Source organism: Podarcis gaigeae (assembly GCF_964106915.1).
Source record: "Podarcis gaigeae genome assembly, chromosome: 1".
NCBI lineage: Eukaryota > Metazoa > Chordata > Lepidosauria > Squamata > Lacertidae > Podarcis > Podarcis gaigeae.
Genome location: NC_139678.1, coordinates 82,974,350 through 82,991,529, shown reverse-complemented (window position 1 = coordinate 82,991,529; position 17,180 = coordinate 82,974,350). Strand labels below are relative to the sequence as shown.

General features: G+C 45.0%; 3 protein-coding genes across 3 annotated transcripts; all 3 read left to right on the top strand.

Annotated features, from left to right (window-relative positions):
• Positions 1-3,254: 3,254 nt before the first annotated feature.
• LOC310826643 (olfactory receptor 5AR1-like) lies at positions 3,255-4,193 on the top strand (the record flags this gene model as incomplete). The annotated part of the gene is made up of 1 exon (XM_083701743.1): positions 3,255-4,193. One exon carries the CDS (start codon positions 3,255-3,257, stop codon positions 4,191-4,193), a length of 939 nt encoding a protein of 312 aa, XP_083557869.1.
• Positions 4,194-10,028: 5,835 nt separating this feature from the next.
• LOC310826657 (olfactory receptor 5AR1-like) lies at positions 10,029-10,967 on the top strand (the record flags this gene model as incomplete). The annotated part of the gene is made up of 1 exon (XM_083701786.1): positions 10,029-10,967. The coding sequence occupies one exon, from the start codon at positions 10,029-10,031 to the stop codon at positions 10,965-10,967; it is 939 nt and encodes a 312-aa protein (XP_083557912.1).
• A 4,186-nt stretch (positions 10,968-15,153) lies between these two features.
• LOC310826652 (olfactory receptor 5AR1-like) lies at positions 15,154-16,092 on the top strand (the record flags this gene model as incomplete). The annotated part of the gene is made up of 1 exon (XM_083701771.1): positions 15,154-16,092. One exon carries the CDS (start codon positions 15,154-15,156, stop codon positions 16,090-16,092), a length of 939 nt encoding a protein of 312 aa, XP_083557897.1.
• Between the last annotated feature and the right edge of the window lie 1,088 nt (positions 16,093-17,180).

Here is a 17,180-nt window from a genome sequence, read left to right as displayed (position 1 = left end):
CCCTCTCCCTTCCCGCCTTTCCAAAGCGCGCGCTTCCTGGCGAGCGCCTATCGCCAGCGCAGCTTTCATCAGCTGATCCATAGTCTTTGGGCGGGGCGTGCGGGAGAGCTCATCCTTAACGGCTGGGGACAACCCCTCCTCAAACAGCATCCGTATGGGCGGGCTGTCCATATCCCATTCGAGTCTGTGTATTAGCATCGCAAAGCGGGACCAATAGTCTCTAACAGAAAGGTCCCCCTGCTTACATCTCATCAGCTCCCGTTGGGTCACACTCTCCCCCAATTGGCTGGAATACATAGCGTCCATCGCCTGAAAAAACTTCCGGACGTCCTTCATGGCGGGGTTATGCGCGGCCATTAGGGGTCTAACCCATTCCCTCACGCTGCCCTCAAGGTGCCCCACGATATAAGCCACTTGTGCCGCCTCGTCAGCAAAGTCATCATGCTGCAGTTGCAGTGCGTACTCTATTTCTGTCCGGAATCCATTATATTCTTGGGGTTCCCCCCCAAATTTGTGTACCAGTCCGGGTACCTTCTTTGCCACTGGGGTGGGTCTCACCTGCGCGTCCTGGGTGCGCCTCTCATCCAGCCACGCCATCAGCAGTGCTACATGCCGTTCCAGCTCCTGGTTCCTCTTCACCAGGTCCTGTGCCCACGCAGCTGGCTCCGCTGCCCCGGCGCCTCCAGTCTGGCTCATGTTTCCACTGCTTACTCACGAGTAACAGCAAGGGACTGACGGATTGCTGTGATGGTTTAGGGTGGTTACTCGTGATGGTTTAGAGTGGTTACATTCTTTCACCTTTGGTGGACGTGCCCAAAGATTAAGACTTTCTGGGAAATGATATACAATGAAATGAAAAAGGTGTTTAAATACACTGTGATGGTTTAGGGTGGTTACTCGTGCGTAAACTGCCTCCACTTCAATTAGATCATTTGCTCAACCATATTTAGGGTTAGAGCTCGCCCTCCGTGACGTGTTAGTCACTTGCAGAATCCATCAGTGGGCGTTTCTTGAATCTCTTGCAGCATAAAAGCTGCTTGACCCCGAGTCTCCGCCTATGTTCCCTGCGTGGAATGCATCTGCGCAAGTAAGGGGACGGCAAGGGCGTGTCAGCGCTCTCTCAGCTGGTTTCGGTTGAAGGGTCTTGGAGCCCTGACACCGATTCCTCCATCTCCTTCTCCTCTCTATTGGTGTCACGCTGAATTCCTTCCCCCTGACTGGTTCCCTCTCCGGCATCGCTCTGGAGCCCTGCCTCCACTTTTCACTCTGATGTCAGTTCCCTGACATACACCTTCCTGAAGAAACCAGAGGCCTTTCTCCTGGGCATGGTCGGCCAATTGGTGCTGTCAGGGGCTCAGGAGCAGAGGCACAGGAGAGGGAGGAAATGGAGAGCGAGGGGGAGGAATCCGAAGGGAGCGTAGGCGGTGACAGTGATCAGAGGGATTCCATGAGCCTCTCCAGCGAATCGGAAGATTCACAGAAGGGAGCGCCGCTGGCCAGGGCAAGGGGGGTGCCAAGGGGGAAACCCCAGAAGGAAGGGGCCAGCGGGGACTCCCAGAGCAGCAGTTGGAAATCAGGACCAGCTTCCCCACCAGAGCGCAGTGGGGGGGAGGAGTCCCAGGCATCGGGACCAGTGTTTTCACCACCAGCGAGAGGAGATGAGTCAGGATTGTCCACGCCTCCATCAGAGAGCGGGGAAACGGTCAAGAGGAAAGTTACCGGCTGGGCGCGCGCGCCAAGTTCAAATGTACAGGCGAGCGGCACAGCAGGTAGCCTGGATAGGGAGCCAGGTCCTAAAGCCCGCCGGAAGGAGGGGCAAGACTCAGGGGGGTCAGCGTCAGAAGAGTCCAGAAAGGAGGAAACCCCAGGGGGCAGAAAGACCCAGAGGAGGAAAGAACAACGGAAGAGGTGGAGTAAGGCTAGAGTCTTAAACTGGTGTCTAAGAGGCGGAGACTCAGATGGAGCTTCGCCGGTCTAGGCTCTAAGACGTAGAGTTGCACGCTGCGGTTTGGAAATGGAAACTAATCTTCAATAAAGACTTTTATACGTTATTACTGACTAGCGTTGGTCCTCTGTGAGCTGGGACCTGGAGGCAACTCTGACAGGTGCCAAAGAAGGATAGAACTTTTTTTATGTACGCTAGAGCAGCAGCAAGAATACTCATCGCAAAGTATTGGAAGACACAGGATCTACCGACTCTGGAAGAATGGCAGATGAAAGTAATGGAATATATGGATCTGGCAGAAATGACTGGCAGAATCCGAGACCTGGGAGAAGAGCTGGTGGAAGAGGACTGGAAGAAATTTAAAGACTATTTACAGAAACAGTGTAAAATTTATGAATGATGTTGGATTAAAAATAAGTGGCATTAGTGACAAAGTTAGAAAGAGTATGCAAAATGAATTTATGGATGAAAATATTGGAGTTGTGATATGTTAAGGTACAAAGTTAAAAATGATAAATGGAAAGAGGGTAAGGATTTGCTGATTTGATTGTGTAAATGGGAATACAAAAAGGGGAGCTGTGAGGAGGTCAAGAAAATAAGGATATGAGCTTCAAAGTTAGAAAAAGAATAATGGATATTTTTTCTTTTTTATTGTTATCTATTTTTTGTGTTTTGTGTATTTTCCTGTTTTGTGTGGGGGTTTTTTGTATTTTGTTAAAAACTTTAATAAATATTTATTTTAAAAAAAGAGAGAAACCCTGCCAGAAAGCAAGAGATATAGATGCCATGTATTTTCTTGTGCAGGAGGGGAGAGGAATTGACACAGAACACAATGAGAAAGCAAATTGCATGGGATGCCTATACCCTTGAAACCTCCACAAAGATATGTCTCCTGATGAGGGAATCAGAGATCAGAAATCCTCTGGGGACAGAGCTCCCGGCCTCTGCTATTCTACTCTTTAATAATTGCATCATTTTTCAGAGGTAGGAAACTCAATGCACAATAAGTAGACATCCAGGAGTTTACAGGGATCAGTAGGATGCTGACTTAACCAATGATCAAAACGTCAGAGTTCATCTCTCCCACCCGTAGGAAGGTTCAAGTAAAAGACAAAGGGGAGCATCACTCAGGAACTCTGGATCTTCTAAAATCTCCACAAGAAGCCTTGGTAAGACCTGCTATGTTATCATCAGCCTTGCAGAGCAACTGGGACCCAAGCAAACTTTGACATCTCATAGACTACTTAATATTTAAAACAACGCTGCCATTCACATTTCCTATATTTCTTCTCTGTATCTTTTCCTTAAAATGGTGAATGAAAATAGTACCACCATCACCGAGTTCATTCTCCAGGGCATCTCAAATGATCCAGGTATGAAAGTCTTATTTTTTGTGGTATTCCTGATCATCTATCTGGTCAATGTTGTGGGAAACCTGGGCATGATCATCTTGATCACACTTGATTCTCACCTTCACAATCCTATGTACTTCTTCCTCTGGCACCTGTCCTTCTGTGACATCTGCTACTCATCTGCCATTGCCCCCAGAATGCTGTCTGACTTGTTATCTGAGAGCAGGACCATCTCCTTCCCTGAATGTACTGTCCAGTTATACTTCTTTGCTGCCTTTGTGGATGCTGAGTGCTACATTTTAGCAGTGATGGCCTATGACCGCTATGTGGCCATCTGCAACCCATTGCTCTATTCCACTGCCATGTCCAAGTCCCTCTGCATCCTGCTCCTACTTGGGTCGTACATTGCTGGCACAACTAATGCCATAATACACACAACAGCCACCTTCAGCCTGCAGTTCTGCAGTTCCAACCTCATCAACCATTTCTTCTGTGATGTCCCTCCACTGCTGGCAATCGCTTGTTCTGACACCCACATTAATGAGATGTTGCTTTTTGCATTTGCTGGCTTTGTTGCGATGTGCTCCCTCTCCATCATCCTTCTCTCTTACATCTTCATTTTAGCAGCCATCCTGAGAATGCCCTCAGGGAGACTCAAAGCCTTCTCCACCTGTGGGTCCCACTTCACAGGTGTCACTTTATTTTATGGGACTCAGATTTTTATGTATCTCCGGCCCACCTCTGTCTATGCCTTGGATCAAGACAAATGGGCTTCTGTGTTCTACACTGTAGTGATCCCCATGCTCAATCCTCTGATCTACAGCTTGAGGAACAAAGATGTTAAGGAAGCTTTCAGAAAACTCATTAACAAGAAGCTGAACTCTGTCTTAAACTAAAATGCAGTATTATTACTGATTATTATTTTTTTGTGAACTGGTTCCATCGGAACTTAACTTGTAGGTTTCGGAACGATTTCCTTTCCCTTATGCCTGATCATCAATTTCCTACTAGCTAGAGAACAGGAAAACGAAGGAATTCAACCACAGAGTTATTGTCTGACATTCATTGAGCTATGTCATTTGCAATTTCAAAATCATTTGTGCTGAATGATGTTGATTGAAACTTCTTGTGGACTCTGCAATTTAACAAGTTTGAGGGGTCACCTGAAAGCAGGCATTCCATCAGACCACCTCAATGGGAGAGATGGGAAGTGTTGTGTTGGGATATAAGGAAGATATCAGAAGGAAGTGTCCCTTTCTTTCTACAAGACAAGACTAAAAGATGAAATTCCCCTTGGAGTACTGCACCATGAAAAGCACAGGAGCTTACGAAAGATGAAGAGGTTAAATCGGTAATGATACAGTGGGCACAGGATTTTGGGTATAATATTCAATTTGAAGATTGGGAAAAACTGTGGAAAGAGCATTTAAAATTTACGGCTTGTATTACACTGAAGGAGAATGTGATGAAAATGTTTTATAGATGGTATATGACACCTGAAAATTAGCAAAGATGTATAAGGTTGATAACAAATGTTGGAAGTGTAAAGATAAGGAAGGGACATTCTTTCATCAGTGGTGGGAATGTAAGAAAGTGAAAAGCTTTTGGGAAATGATATACAACGAGTTGAAAAAAATGTTAAGATATACTTTTGTGAAAAAACCCGAAGCTTTTCTCTTAGGTATGGTAGGAAAGGACATTAGAAGAAAGGACTACAAGCTTTTCCAGTACGCGGTAATGGCAGCCAGAATCCTGTTAGCCCAGAGGTGGAAACAAGAGGAAATACCGACGATAGAAGATTGGAGACTAAAAATGACAGACTATGCAGAGCTGGATAAATTAACTGGGAAAATCAGATATACTAAAGATCAAAAGTTCATCGAAGACTAGGGGAAATTTGTGGATTATCTGAAAAATATATGTGGCGTGAATACAACGCTAGTGGGTTTTAAAGAAGCACTGTAAAAAAAAGAAAACAAGTATTGTTTATTAGAAATAATGGGAGTAAGGAGGAAAAATGGCAATACGAAAAAAGGGAATGTGTATTAAAGGTATAACCATGGATGATTGTCAGAGACGCTGAAGGAAGTCAAAAAATAACTAAGATTTGTTGTAGGCGGGTTTAAACGAAAAATTGGATGGAATTTTATAAAATGTATAACAATAAAAATTATTATATAAAAAAGAAAAGCACAGGAGCTCAAGGGTCCAAAAAGCATTACATTCAAATACAGCACCTCCTAGCATACATAACAGGAAGATTCCACCATCTTCTTTAAAAATGTGTCACCATCAAAACAGCTGGTTTGCTATTTTATAACACTAATTCTCATCACCGGGTTGTATCCAACTAGGTTATACCCAGAGAAGACCCACTGAAATTTATCAGCTATGATAGTCATATCCATTTATATTCTGAGTAGGACTAACGTTCCAAGATTTTTATGTCATATTGTTGTGTTGTAGTCTAATGAATTGTTTGTTTACTGTCCTGGGTATCTTTGGGTTGACGGGTTGGTTATAATTATAACAACAACAACAACAACAACAAGCTTGATGTTATCAGATATTTTCCATGGAAATCACCACTAGAATGCAATCTGCCTAGTACATTGTGAGTGTTGTTAAGATTCTCCTCTCAAAATTCCAAAATACTATACAAAGTAACCCAAGAGAACCGGGATTCTGTGGCCTCCTCCAAAGCTTTCCTGTGGCTTTTGCAATTTCACAAGTGTGAGGCACCAGCTAGGCTGCCACTGACTTCTGCTCGGTATTCTGGACAGCCCAACCAGAAGTAAACACAGGCAAGCCTACAGTGGAACTATGCATTAGCTTACCACTCAATGCACTCTTACCTCACACAGCCTATGACGAGGGAGAGATGTGATTCAGTGCACATTTAAAGGTGAACTTACCTAGTTTCCACTTTCTGAAGCAATGTGAACCAAGACAAATCCATCGGTCAAAATTCAGACTTCTCTGAATTTTGCAATGCACACCCCCAGTCAAGTAATATTCCCAGACTAGGGTGAAATGTGCATTGTTGTTGTTGTTTAGTCGTTTAGTCGTGTCCGACTCTTCGTGACCCCATGGACCAGAGCACACCAGGCCCTCCTGTCTTCCACTGCCTCCCGCAGCTTTCTCAAACTCATGCTGGTAGCTTCGAGAACACCATCCAACCATCTCATCCTCTGTCGTCCCCTTCTCCTTGTGCCCTCCATCTTTCCCAACATCACGGTCTTTTCCAGGGAGTCTTCTCTTCTCATGAGGTGGTCAAAGTATTGGAGCCTCAGCTTCACGATCTGTCCTTCCAGTGAGCACTCAGGGCTGATTTCCTTAAGAATGGATAGGTTTGATATTCTTGCAGTCCATGGGACTTTCAAGAGTCTCCTCCAGGACCATAATTCAAAACCATCAATTCTTCGGCAATCAGCCTTGTTTATGGTCCAGCTCTCACTTCCATGCATCACTACTGGGAAAACCACGGCTTTAACTATACGGAACTTTGTTGGTAAGGTGATGTCTCTGCTTTTTAAGATGCTGTCTAGATTTGCCATCGCCTTTCTCCCAAGGAGCAGGCGTCTTTTAATTTTGTGACTGCTGTCACCATCTGCAGTGTCCATCTGCAGTATGACCTGTCCATCTTGGGTGGCCCTGCACGGCATAGCTCATAGCTTCTCTAAGTTATTCAAGCTCCTTCGCCATGGTGAGGCAGTGATCCATGAAGGGGAAATGTGCATATGAATGCATAAATCAGCGGGAAAGAAAAAAAGCATGCTTTATATCAGGCAGAATTATGTGCAAGTAAAAGTTTATTGGGAGAAAATTGCTATGGAATGCTGAGGAACTTTCACCAGAACAAACAACGACCCCATAAACGGATGTGGAAATGTGTGCAGCTTGAGAGTATGAAAATGTGAGAAACTGAGAGAAAGCAAAGCTAACAGATTCACCCATTCATACCCTCAACTGCATAAAGAGACATGATATCTATGTGAGAAAGAACAAGAGCAGGAGAGAGGGCAATAAGCAAATCCAAACCAAAATGCTTCCTCAGAGGAGATGGCAGGTAGGAAGGAGAGTAATACAGTGCAGAAATCAGGAGAAAGGAAGATTTTGGTTGTGGTCATACATTGGCAAGCAAGCAGGGGATTCAGGCAGGAGTGGGAGGAAGCTGGACAGATGGGAGGCTGAAAGAGGTCTCAGCTTCATCTGCAGATACTTTTATTTCTAGTAATTGCTGCTATGAGGGTTTTTATGATGGACTGGCAGGTAAGGACACCACACGCATCCACTGCAGCCACTGAGAGATGCTATCCAATACTAGAGCAATAGTAGTGCCCTCCATATGTTGTTGGACAACAGATTCCATCAGCCCTAGACAGTGTGGCAAGTGGTCAGGGATGACAGGCATTCCAGTCCAACAACTTATAAATGTCACCAGGTTGGCAAAGGCTGCACAACTCTAACTCTCCCTTCCCCCAGAAATATGGTTCTAACAACAATAGAAATAATGATGGACTTCATCTGCATTGGTATCAGAAAAGTGCATGTTTTATGTTTATAAACCCAGAGGGGTGGGAACCTCCTCTTTAATTCAGAGAAGACCTGAATTCTGCAGTCATTGTAGCTACTTTTTGTTCTTGAGTTGAATCTACAACCAGCAGGTGAGGACTTGTTCGTAGTGCCACTACTGGGGCTGCGGGGCTGGGGCTGACATGATAGGGGGCTTTTCAGTGCTAGGCTGCGGCTCTCTAACACCTCAGTTAAACTATGCAAGCAAAGGAACATGTCAGAATTTACGATCTCCCTCTCACACCAAGTGATGGCAGGCTGGCGACTTTATTACTCTTTAAATTTATTAGTCTTGACACAATAGTTTCAGTCTGAGCACACAGCTCAGTCTTCCGCACTCAATGAGTCAGTTGCGGCCACTGAAGGGTGGTCTCTTCTCCATTGGCTGCCCCCTCCTCCTGTTGGCCTGACGCCAAGCCTGGACTCTACCATTCCTCCTAGTACAAGGAGACTATGGAGCAGCTTGCCCAGTTTGCCCCTCCTCCCCAGAGAATGTGTCTGAGATCTGTGGCTCCTCTACCTGGCTCACGCTGTCTTGGGTGTTTATGACATGTATTCCAGGACGGGAGGGACTCACTTCACCCCCCATATGGGAAGAAGACATGCCTCTATCTCTTTCCGCCTGCCACCCCCCCCCCTTCATCATCGGAGCCCCGCTGTTGCTCTGGGAAGGAGGGTTCCTGACAGAACAGGAGTTGCAGAATTCTGCTGATCAATTGCTTGCTGCTGCCTGCAAACCCTGTATCCTTTGCCCACAGGTTATGAAATCAAACGATGTTGGAAAGGGATCGCAGGGTTGCAAGCACTGCCAATCACCTGGTTGGCAGCATCTGCAAATTCTGTTTTCAACAGGAAGCTGCATTTTTACCTGTCCCACAGCTGACGTCACGGCCCATCCCAGATAAAGAAGACACACATCTGATAGTTAACTCTTTATTGGCAAGATAAACACTTACAGCAGCTCCCACAGTGCTCTGGATACACACACAAATATACTCCTCTAGCCTATAGGAACCTAAAGGTCTGGAGCCTATGGAGCAGTTGCAGCAACTGTTAAATTCCACCTCTCCACCTGCTTATATGTTCTCCCCTGATGGGTTGTGCTCCAGCAACCAGAGACCTCTACCGGTATGGAAGGTGCCACTGCCCTTCCCACTTCAAGCCCCTCCTGGATTTAGGAGACAGCAGGCAGAGGAAGGTGCGAAGTCTATTGAACCGTCTGCTGGCTGAAAAGCCTCTTCTGCTGCGACCCCATCTGGTGTGCATGCCACTCTGCCCTGACACTCGTCCCTTGGCTCCTGCCTTGTAGGCAGTGTCAGGACCCATAAATCAATGGTCCCCTTGCCTGGGTAACTCCCCTAGTCCCCTGCCTTCGCTCTGTCCCACTTTGTCCTGACTCTCTCCTGGCTCCTGCCTTGTAGGCAGTGTCAGGACCCATAAATCAATGGTCCCCTTGCCTGGGTAACTCCCCTAGTCCCCTGCCTTCGCTGCACACCCTTCAGAGTCCTGCCAGCCCTTGAAACTGTTGCTGATATTAGGTGCAGGAAGGAAAATGAGAGCCCCTGACAAACCACAGTTAGTCCCATTACCTGAGAAACCCTGCCAGAAAGCAAGAGAAATGGGTGCTATGTATTTTCTTCTGCAGGAGGGGAGGGGAAATGACAGTGAGTACAATGAGAAAGCAAATTGCTTGGGATACCTATACCCTTGAAAGGTCCACAAAGATATGTCTCCTGATGAGGGAATCAGAGATCAGAAATCCTCTGGGGACAGAGCTCCCTGCCTGTGCCATTCTACTCTTTTATTATCGCATCATTTCTGGGATGTAGGAAATTCAATGCACAATAAATAGACATCCAGGAGTTTACAGGGATCAGTAGGATATTGACTTAACCAATGATCAAACCTTCAGAGTTCATCCCTCCCACCCGCAGAAAGGTTCAAGTAAAAGACAAAGGGGAGCATCACTCAGGAACTCTGGATCTTCTAAAATCTCCACAAGAAGCCTTGGTAAGACCCAGCTATGTCATCATCAGCCTCACAGAGCAAGTGGGACCCAAGCAAACTTTGACATCTCATAGACTAATTAATATTTAAAACAACTCTGCCATCCACATTTCCTACATTTCTCCAAACCACTGTATCTTTTCCTTAAAATGGTGAATGAAAATAGTACCACCATGACCGAATTCATTCTCCAGGGCATCTCAAACGATCCAGGTATGAAAATCTTATTCTTTGTGGTATTCCTGATCATCTATCTGGTCAATGTTGTGGGAAACCTGGGCATGATCATCTTGATCACACTTGATTCTCACCTTCACAATCCTATGTACTTCTTCCTCTGGCACCTGTCCTTCTGTGACATCTGCTACTCATCTGCTATTGCTCCCAGAATGCTGTCTGACTTGTTATCTGAGAGCAGGATCATCTCCTTCCCTGAATGTACTGCCCAGCTCTTGTTCAGTGCTGCCTTTTTGGATGCCGAGTGCTACATTTTAGCAGTGATGGCCTATGACTGCTATGTGGCCATCTGCAACCCATTGCTCTATTCCACTGCCATGTCCAAGTCCCTCTGCATCAGGCTCCTACTTGGGTCATACATTGCTGGCACAACTAGTGCCATAATACACACAACAGCCACCTTCAGCCTGCAGTTCTGCAGTTCCAACCTCATCAACCATTTCTTCTGTGATGTCCCTCCATTGCTGGCAATCGCTTGTTCTGACACCCACATTAATGAGATTTTGCTTTTTGCATTTGGTGGCTTTGTTGCGATGAGCTCCCTCTCCATCATCCTTCTCTCTTACATCTTCATTTTAGCAGCCATCCTGAGAATGCCCTCAGGGAGACTCAAAGGCTTCTCCACCTGTGGGTCCCACTTCACAGGGGTCACTTTATTTTATGGGACTGAGATTTTCATGTATTTCCGGCCCACTTCTGTCTATGCCTTGGATCAAGACAAATGGGCTTCTGTGTTCTACACTGTAGTGATCCCCATGCTCAATCCTCTGATTTACAGCTTGAGGAACAAAAATGTTAAGGAAGCTTTCAGAAAACTCATTAACAAGAAGCTGAACTCTGTCTTAAATTAAAATGCAATATTAATACTGAATGGGGTTTTCTTTGTGAACTGGTTCCATAGGAACTTGACTTGTAGGTTTCAGAATGATTTCCTTTCCCTTATAGCTGACCATCAATTTCCAGAGAACCAGAGAGAACCAGAAAACGAAGGAATTCAACCACAGAGTTGTTGTCTGACATTCATTGAGCAATGTCATTTGTAAATTCAAAATCATCTGTTCTGAATGAGGTTGGCTGAAACTTCATGTGGACTCTGCAATTTAACAAGTTTGAGGCATTCTGAAAGCAGGGTGTGAAGGGTCACCTCACCTGAAAGCAGGCATTCCATCAGACCACCTCAATGGGAGAGATGGGAAGTGTTGTGTTGCGATATAAGGAAGATATCAGAAGGAAGTGTCCTTTTATTTCTACAAGACAAGACTAAAATAAGAAATTCCCCATGCACCATGAAAATCATAGGAGCTCAAGTGTTCAAAATGCATTACATTCAAATACAGCACCTCCTAGCATACATAACAGGAAGATTGGACCATCTTCTTTAAAAATGTGTCATCATGAAAACAGCTGGTTTGCTATTTTATAACACTAATTCTCATCATCGGGTTGTATCCAACTAGCTTATACCCAGAGAAGACCCACTGAAATTTATCAGCTATGACAGTCATATCCATTTATATTCTGAGTAGGACTAACGTTCCAAGATTTTTATGTCATATTGTTGTGTTGTAGTCTAATGAATTGTTTGTTTACTGTCCTGGGTATCTTTGGGTTGACGGGTTGGTTATAATTATAACAACAACAACAACAACAACAAGCTTGATGTTATCAGATATTTTCCATGGAAATCACCACTAGAATGCAATCTGCCTAGTACATTGTGAGTGTTGTTAAGATTCTCCTCTCAAAATTCCAAAATACTATACAAAGTAACCCAAGAGAACCGGGATTCTGTGGCCTCCTCCAAAGCTTTCCTGTGGCTTTTGCAATTTCACAAGTGTGAGGCACCAGCTAGGCTGCCACTGACTTCTGCTCTGCCTTCTGGCCAGCCCAACCAGAAGTAAACACAGGCAAGCCTACAGTGGAACTATGCAGTAGCAGCTTACCACTCAATGCACTCTTACCTCACACAGCCTATGATGAGGGAGAGATGTGATTCAGTGTACATTTAAAGGTGAACTTACCTAGTTTCCACTTTCTGGAGCAATGTGAACCAATAAAATCCCATCGGTCAAAATTCAGACTTCTCTGAATTTTGCAAATCACATACCCAGTCAAGTAATATTCCCAGACTAGGGTGAAATGTGCATATGGATGCAAAAATCAATGGGAATAATAAAAAGCATGCTTTATATCAGGCAAAATTGTGTGCAAGAAAAAGTTTATTGGGAGAAATTTGCTATGCAATGCTGAGGAACTTTCACCAGAACAAACAACAACCCTGTAAACGGGTGTGGAAATGTGTGCAGCTTGAGATTGGGAAAATGTGAGAAACTGAGAGAAAGCAACGCTAACAGATTCACCCACCCATACCCTCAGCTGCATAAAGAGACATGATATCTATGTGAGAAAGAACAAGAGCAGGAGAGAGGGCAATAAGCAAATCCAAACCAAAATGCTTCCTCAGAGGAGATGGCAGGTAGTAAGGAGAGTAATGCAGTGCAGAAATCAGGAGAAAGGAAGATTTTGGTTGTGGTCATACATTGGCAAGCAGGAGATTCAGGCAGGAGTGGGAGGAAGCTGGACAGATGGGAGGCTGAAAGAGGTCTCAGCTTCATCTGCATTTACTTTTATTTCTAGTAATTGCTGCTTCATAAAGAAGGGTTTTTAAAATGGACTGGCAGGTAAGGACACCACATGCATCCACTGCAGCCACTGAGAGATGCTATCCAATACTAGAGCAATAGTAGTGCCCTCTATATGTTGTTGGACAACAGCTTCCATCAGCCCTAGACAGAGTGGCAGGTGGTCAGGGATGACAGGCATTCCAGTCCAACAACTTATAAACGTCACCAGGTTGGCAAAGGCTGCACAACTCTAACTCTCCCTTCCCCCAGAAATATGGTTCTAACAACAATAGAAATAATGATGGACTTCATCTGCATTGGTATCAGAAAAGTGCATGTTTTATGTTTATATACCCAGAGGGGTGGGAACCTCCTCTTTAATTCAGAGAAGACCTGAATTCTGCAGTCATTGTAGCTACTTTTTGTTCTTGAGTTGAATCTACAACCAGCAGGTGAGGCCTTGTTCGTAGTGCCACTACTGGGGCTGTGAGGCTGGGGCTGACTTGTGATAGGGGGCTTTTCAATGCTAGGCTGAAGCTTTCTAACACCTCAGTTAAACTATGCAAGCAAAGGAACATGTCAGAATTTACGATCTCCCTCTCACACCAAGTGATGGCAGGCTGGCGACTTTATTACTCTTTAAATTTATTAGTCTTGACACAATAGTTTCAGTCTGAGCACACAGCTCAGTCTTCCGCACTCAATGAGTCAGTTGCGGCCACTGAAGGGTGGTCTCTTCTCCATTGGCTGCCCCCTCCTCCTGTTGGCCTGACGCCAAGCCTGGACTCTACCATTCCTGCTAGTACAAGGAGACTTTGGAGCAGCTTGCCCAGTTTGCCCCTCCTCCCCAGATAATGCGTCTGAGATCTGTGGTTCCTCTACCTGCCTCACGCTGTCTTGGGTGTTTATGACACGCATTCCAGGACGGGAGGGACTCACCTCACCCCCATATGGGAAGAAGACATGCCTCTATCTCTTTCCGCCTGCCACCCCCCCCCCTTCATCATCGGAGCCCCGCTGTTGCTCTGGGAAGGAGGGTTCCTGATAGAACAGGAGTTGCAGAATTCTGCTGATCAATTGCTTGCTGCTGCCTACAAACCCTGTATCCTTTGCCCACAGGTTATGAAATCAAACGATGTTGGAAAGGGATCGCAGGGTTGCAAGCACTGCCAATCACCTGGTTGGCAGCATCTGCAAATTCTGTTTTCAACAGGAAGCTGCATTTTTACCTGTCCCACAGCTGACGTCACGGCCCATCCCAGATAAAGAAGACGCACATCTGATAGTTAACTCTTTATTGGCAAGATAAACACTTACAGCAGCTCCCACAGTGCTCTGGATACACACACAAATATACTCCTCTAGCCTATAGGAACCTAAAGGTCTGGAGCCTATGGAGCAGTTGCAGCAACTGTTAAATTCCACCTCTCCACCTGCTTATATGTTCTCCCCTGATGGGTTGTGCTCCAGCAACCAGAGACCTCTACCGGTATGGAAGGTGCCACTGCTCTTCCCACTTCAAGCCCCTCCTGGATTTAGGAGACAGTAGGCAGAGGAAGGTGCGAAGTCTATTGAACCATCTGCCGACTGAACAGCCTCTTCTGCTGCTGCCCCATCTGGTGTGCCTTCCTCCATCCCACCCTGACCTGACACTCATCCCTTGGCTCCTGCCTTGTAGGCAGTGTCAGGACCCATAAATCATTGGTCTCCTTGCCTGGATAACTCCCCTAGTCCCCTGCCTTGTCTGCACACCCTTCAGAGTCCTGCCAGCCCTTGAGAGTGTTGGTGGTGTCAGGTGCAGAAAAGAAAATGAGGGCCCCTGACAAACCATAATTAGTCTCATTGCCTGATAAACCCTGCCAGAAAGCAAGAGAAATGGATGTCGTGTGTTTTCTTCTACAGGAGGGGAGGGGAAATGACAGTGAGTACAATGAGAAAGCAAATTGCTTGGGATGCCTATACCCTTGAAAGCTCCACAAAGATATGTCTCCTGATGAGGGAATCAGAGATCAGAAATCCTCTGGGGACAGAGCTCCCTGCCTGTGCCATTCTACTCTTTTATTATCGCATCATTTCTGGGATGTAGGAAATTCAATGCACAATAAATAGACATCCAGGAGTTTACAGGGATCAGTAGGATATTGACTTAACCAATGATCAAACCTTCAGAGTTCGTCTCTCCCACCTGTACGAAGGTTCAAGTAAAAGACAAAGGGGAGCATCACTCAGGAACTCTGGATCTTCTAAAATCTCCACAAGAAGCCTTGGTAAGACCCAGCTATGTCATCATCAGCCTCACAGAGCAAGTGGGACCCAAGCAAACTTTGACATCTCATAGACTAATTAATATTTAAAACAACCCTGCCATCCACATTTCCTACATTTCTCCAAACCACTGTATCTTTTCCTTAAAATGGTGAATGAAAACAGTACCACCATCACCGAATTCATTCTCCAGGGCATCTCAAACGATCCAGGTATGAAAATCTTATTCTTTGTGGTATTCCTGATCATCTATCTGGTCAATGTTGTGGGAAACCTGGGCATGATCATCTTGATCACACTTGATTCCCACCTTCACAATCCTATGTACTTCTTCCTCTGGCACCTGTCCTTCTGTGACATCTGCTACTCATCTGCCATTGCCCCTAGAACATTGTCTGACTTGTTATCTGAGAGCAGAACCATCTCCTTCCCTGAATGCACTGCACAGTTCTACTTCAGTTCTGCCTTTTTGGATGCCGAGTGCTACATTTTAGCAGTGATGGCCTATGACCGCTATGTGGCCATCTGCAACCCATTGCTCTATTCCACTGCCATGTCCAAGTCCCTCTGTATCCGGCTCCTACTTGGCTCATACATTGCTGGCACAACTAGTGCCATAATACACACATCAGCCACCTTCAGCCTGCAGTTCTGCAGTTCCAACCTCATCAACCATTTCTTCTGTGATGTTCCTCCATTGCTGGCAATTGCTTGTTCTGACACCCACATTAATGAGATTTTGCTTTTTGCTTTTGGTGGCTTTGTTGAGGTGAGCTCCCTCTCCATCATCCTTCTCTCTTACATCTTCATTTTAGCAGCCGTCCTGAGAATGCCCTCAGGGAGGCTCAAAGCCTTCTCCACCTGTGGGTCCCACTTCACAGGGGTCACTCTATTTTATGGGACTGTGATTTTCATGTATCTCAGGCCCACCTCTGTCTATGCCTTGGATCAAGACAAATGGGCTTCTGTGTTCTACACTGTAGTGATCCCCATGCTCAATCCTCTGATCTACAGCTTGAGGAACAAAGATGTTAAGAAAGCTTTCAGAAAACTCATTAACAAGAAGCTGAACTCTGTCTTAAACTAAAATGCAGTATTATTACTGAATTATTATTTTTTTGTGAATTGTTTCCATAGGAACTTGACTTGTAGGTTTCAGAACGATTTCCTTTCCCTTATAGCTGATCATCCATTTCCTACTAGCTAGAGAACCAGAATATGAAGGAGTTCAACCACAGAGTTATTGTCTGACATTCATTGAGCAATGTCATTTGCAATTTCAAAATCATCTGTGCTGAATGAGATTGACTGAAACTTCATGTGGACTCTGCAATTTAACAAGTTTGAGGCATTCTGAAAGCAGGCATTCCATCAGACCACCTCAGTGGAAGAGATGGGAAGTGTTGTGTTGGGATATAAGGAAGATATCAGAAGGAAGTGTCCGTTTATTTCTAGAAGACAAGACTAAAGAAGAAATTCCCCTTGGAGTACTGCACCATGAAAAGCACAGGAGCTCAACGGTTCAAAAAGCATTACATTCAAATACAGCACCTCCTAGCATACATAACAGGAAGATTCCACCATCTTCTTTAAAAATGTGTCATCATGAAAACAGCTCTGATCTACAGCTTGAGGAACAAAGATGTTAAGGAAGCTTTCAGAAAACCCATCAACAATAAGCTAAGTCCTGTCCTAAACTGAAATGCTATGTTATTACTCAATTTTTTTCCCCTTTCACTTATGGCTAATTCTCAATTTCCTACTAGCTAGAGAATCAGAAATATGCAGAATGAGGTTGGCTGAAACTTCTGAAATGACTCAATAGTAAGCGGTTGGAAAATTACAGCCTATCAGGTTCATTTCAAATATATCCCTTTACAAAAGGGCACAAGTCACAGCTAACACTACATGCAGCATTTATGCAGATACATCCTCATATTTGTAATAATAATGAGGAAACAGACCAGTTATCATCTACACTGCATCACTGTGCACATTTATTTACATGCAACATGCCACATGTGCAAAAACACTTTTGTTAAGCAATTATGTCATGAATGGCAACCTGTTGCCCTATAAATTTTGCTGGATTCCAGTTTCCATCAGCCTCAATTGATATGGCCAAGGTCACAAATGATGGCAGTATCTAGAAGGACTACAGCAGTATCTAGAGGG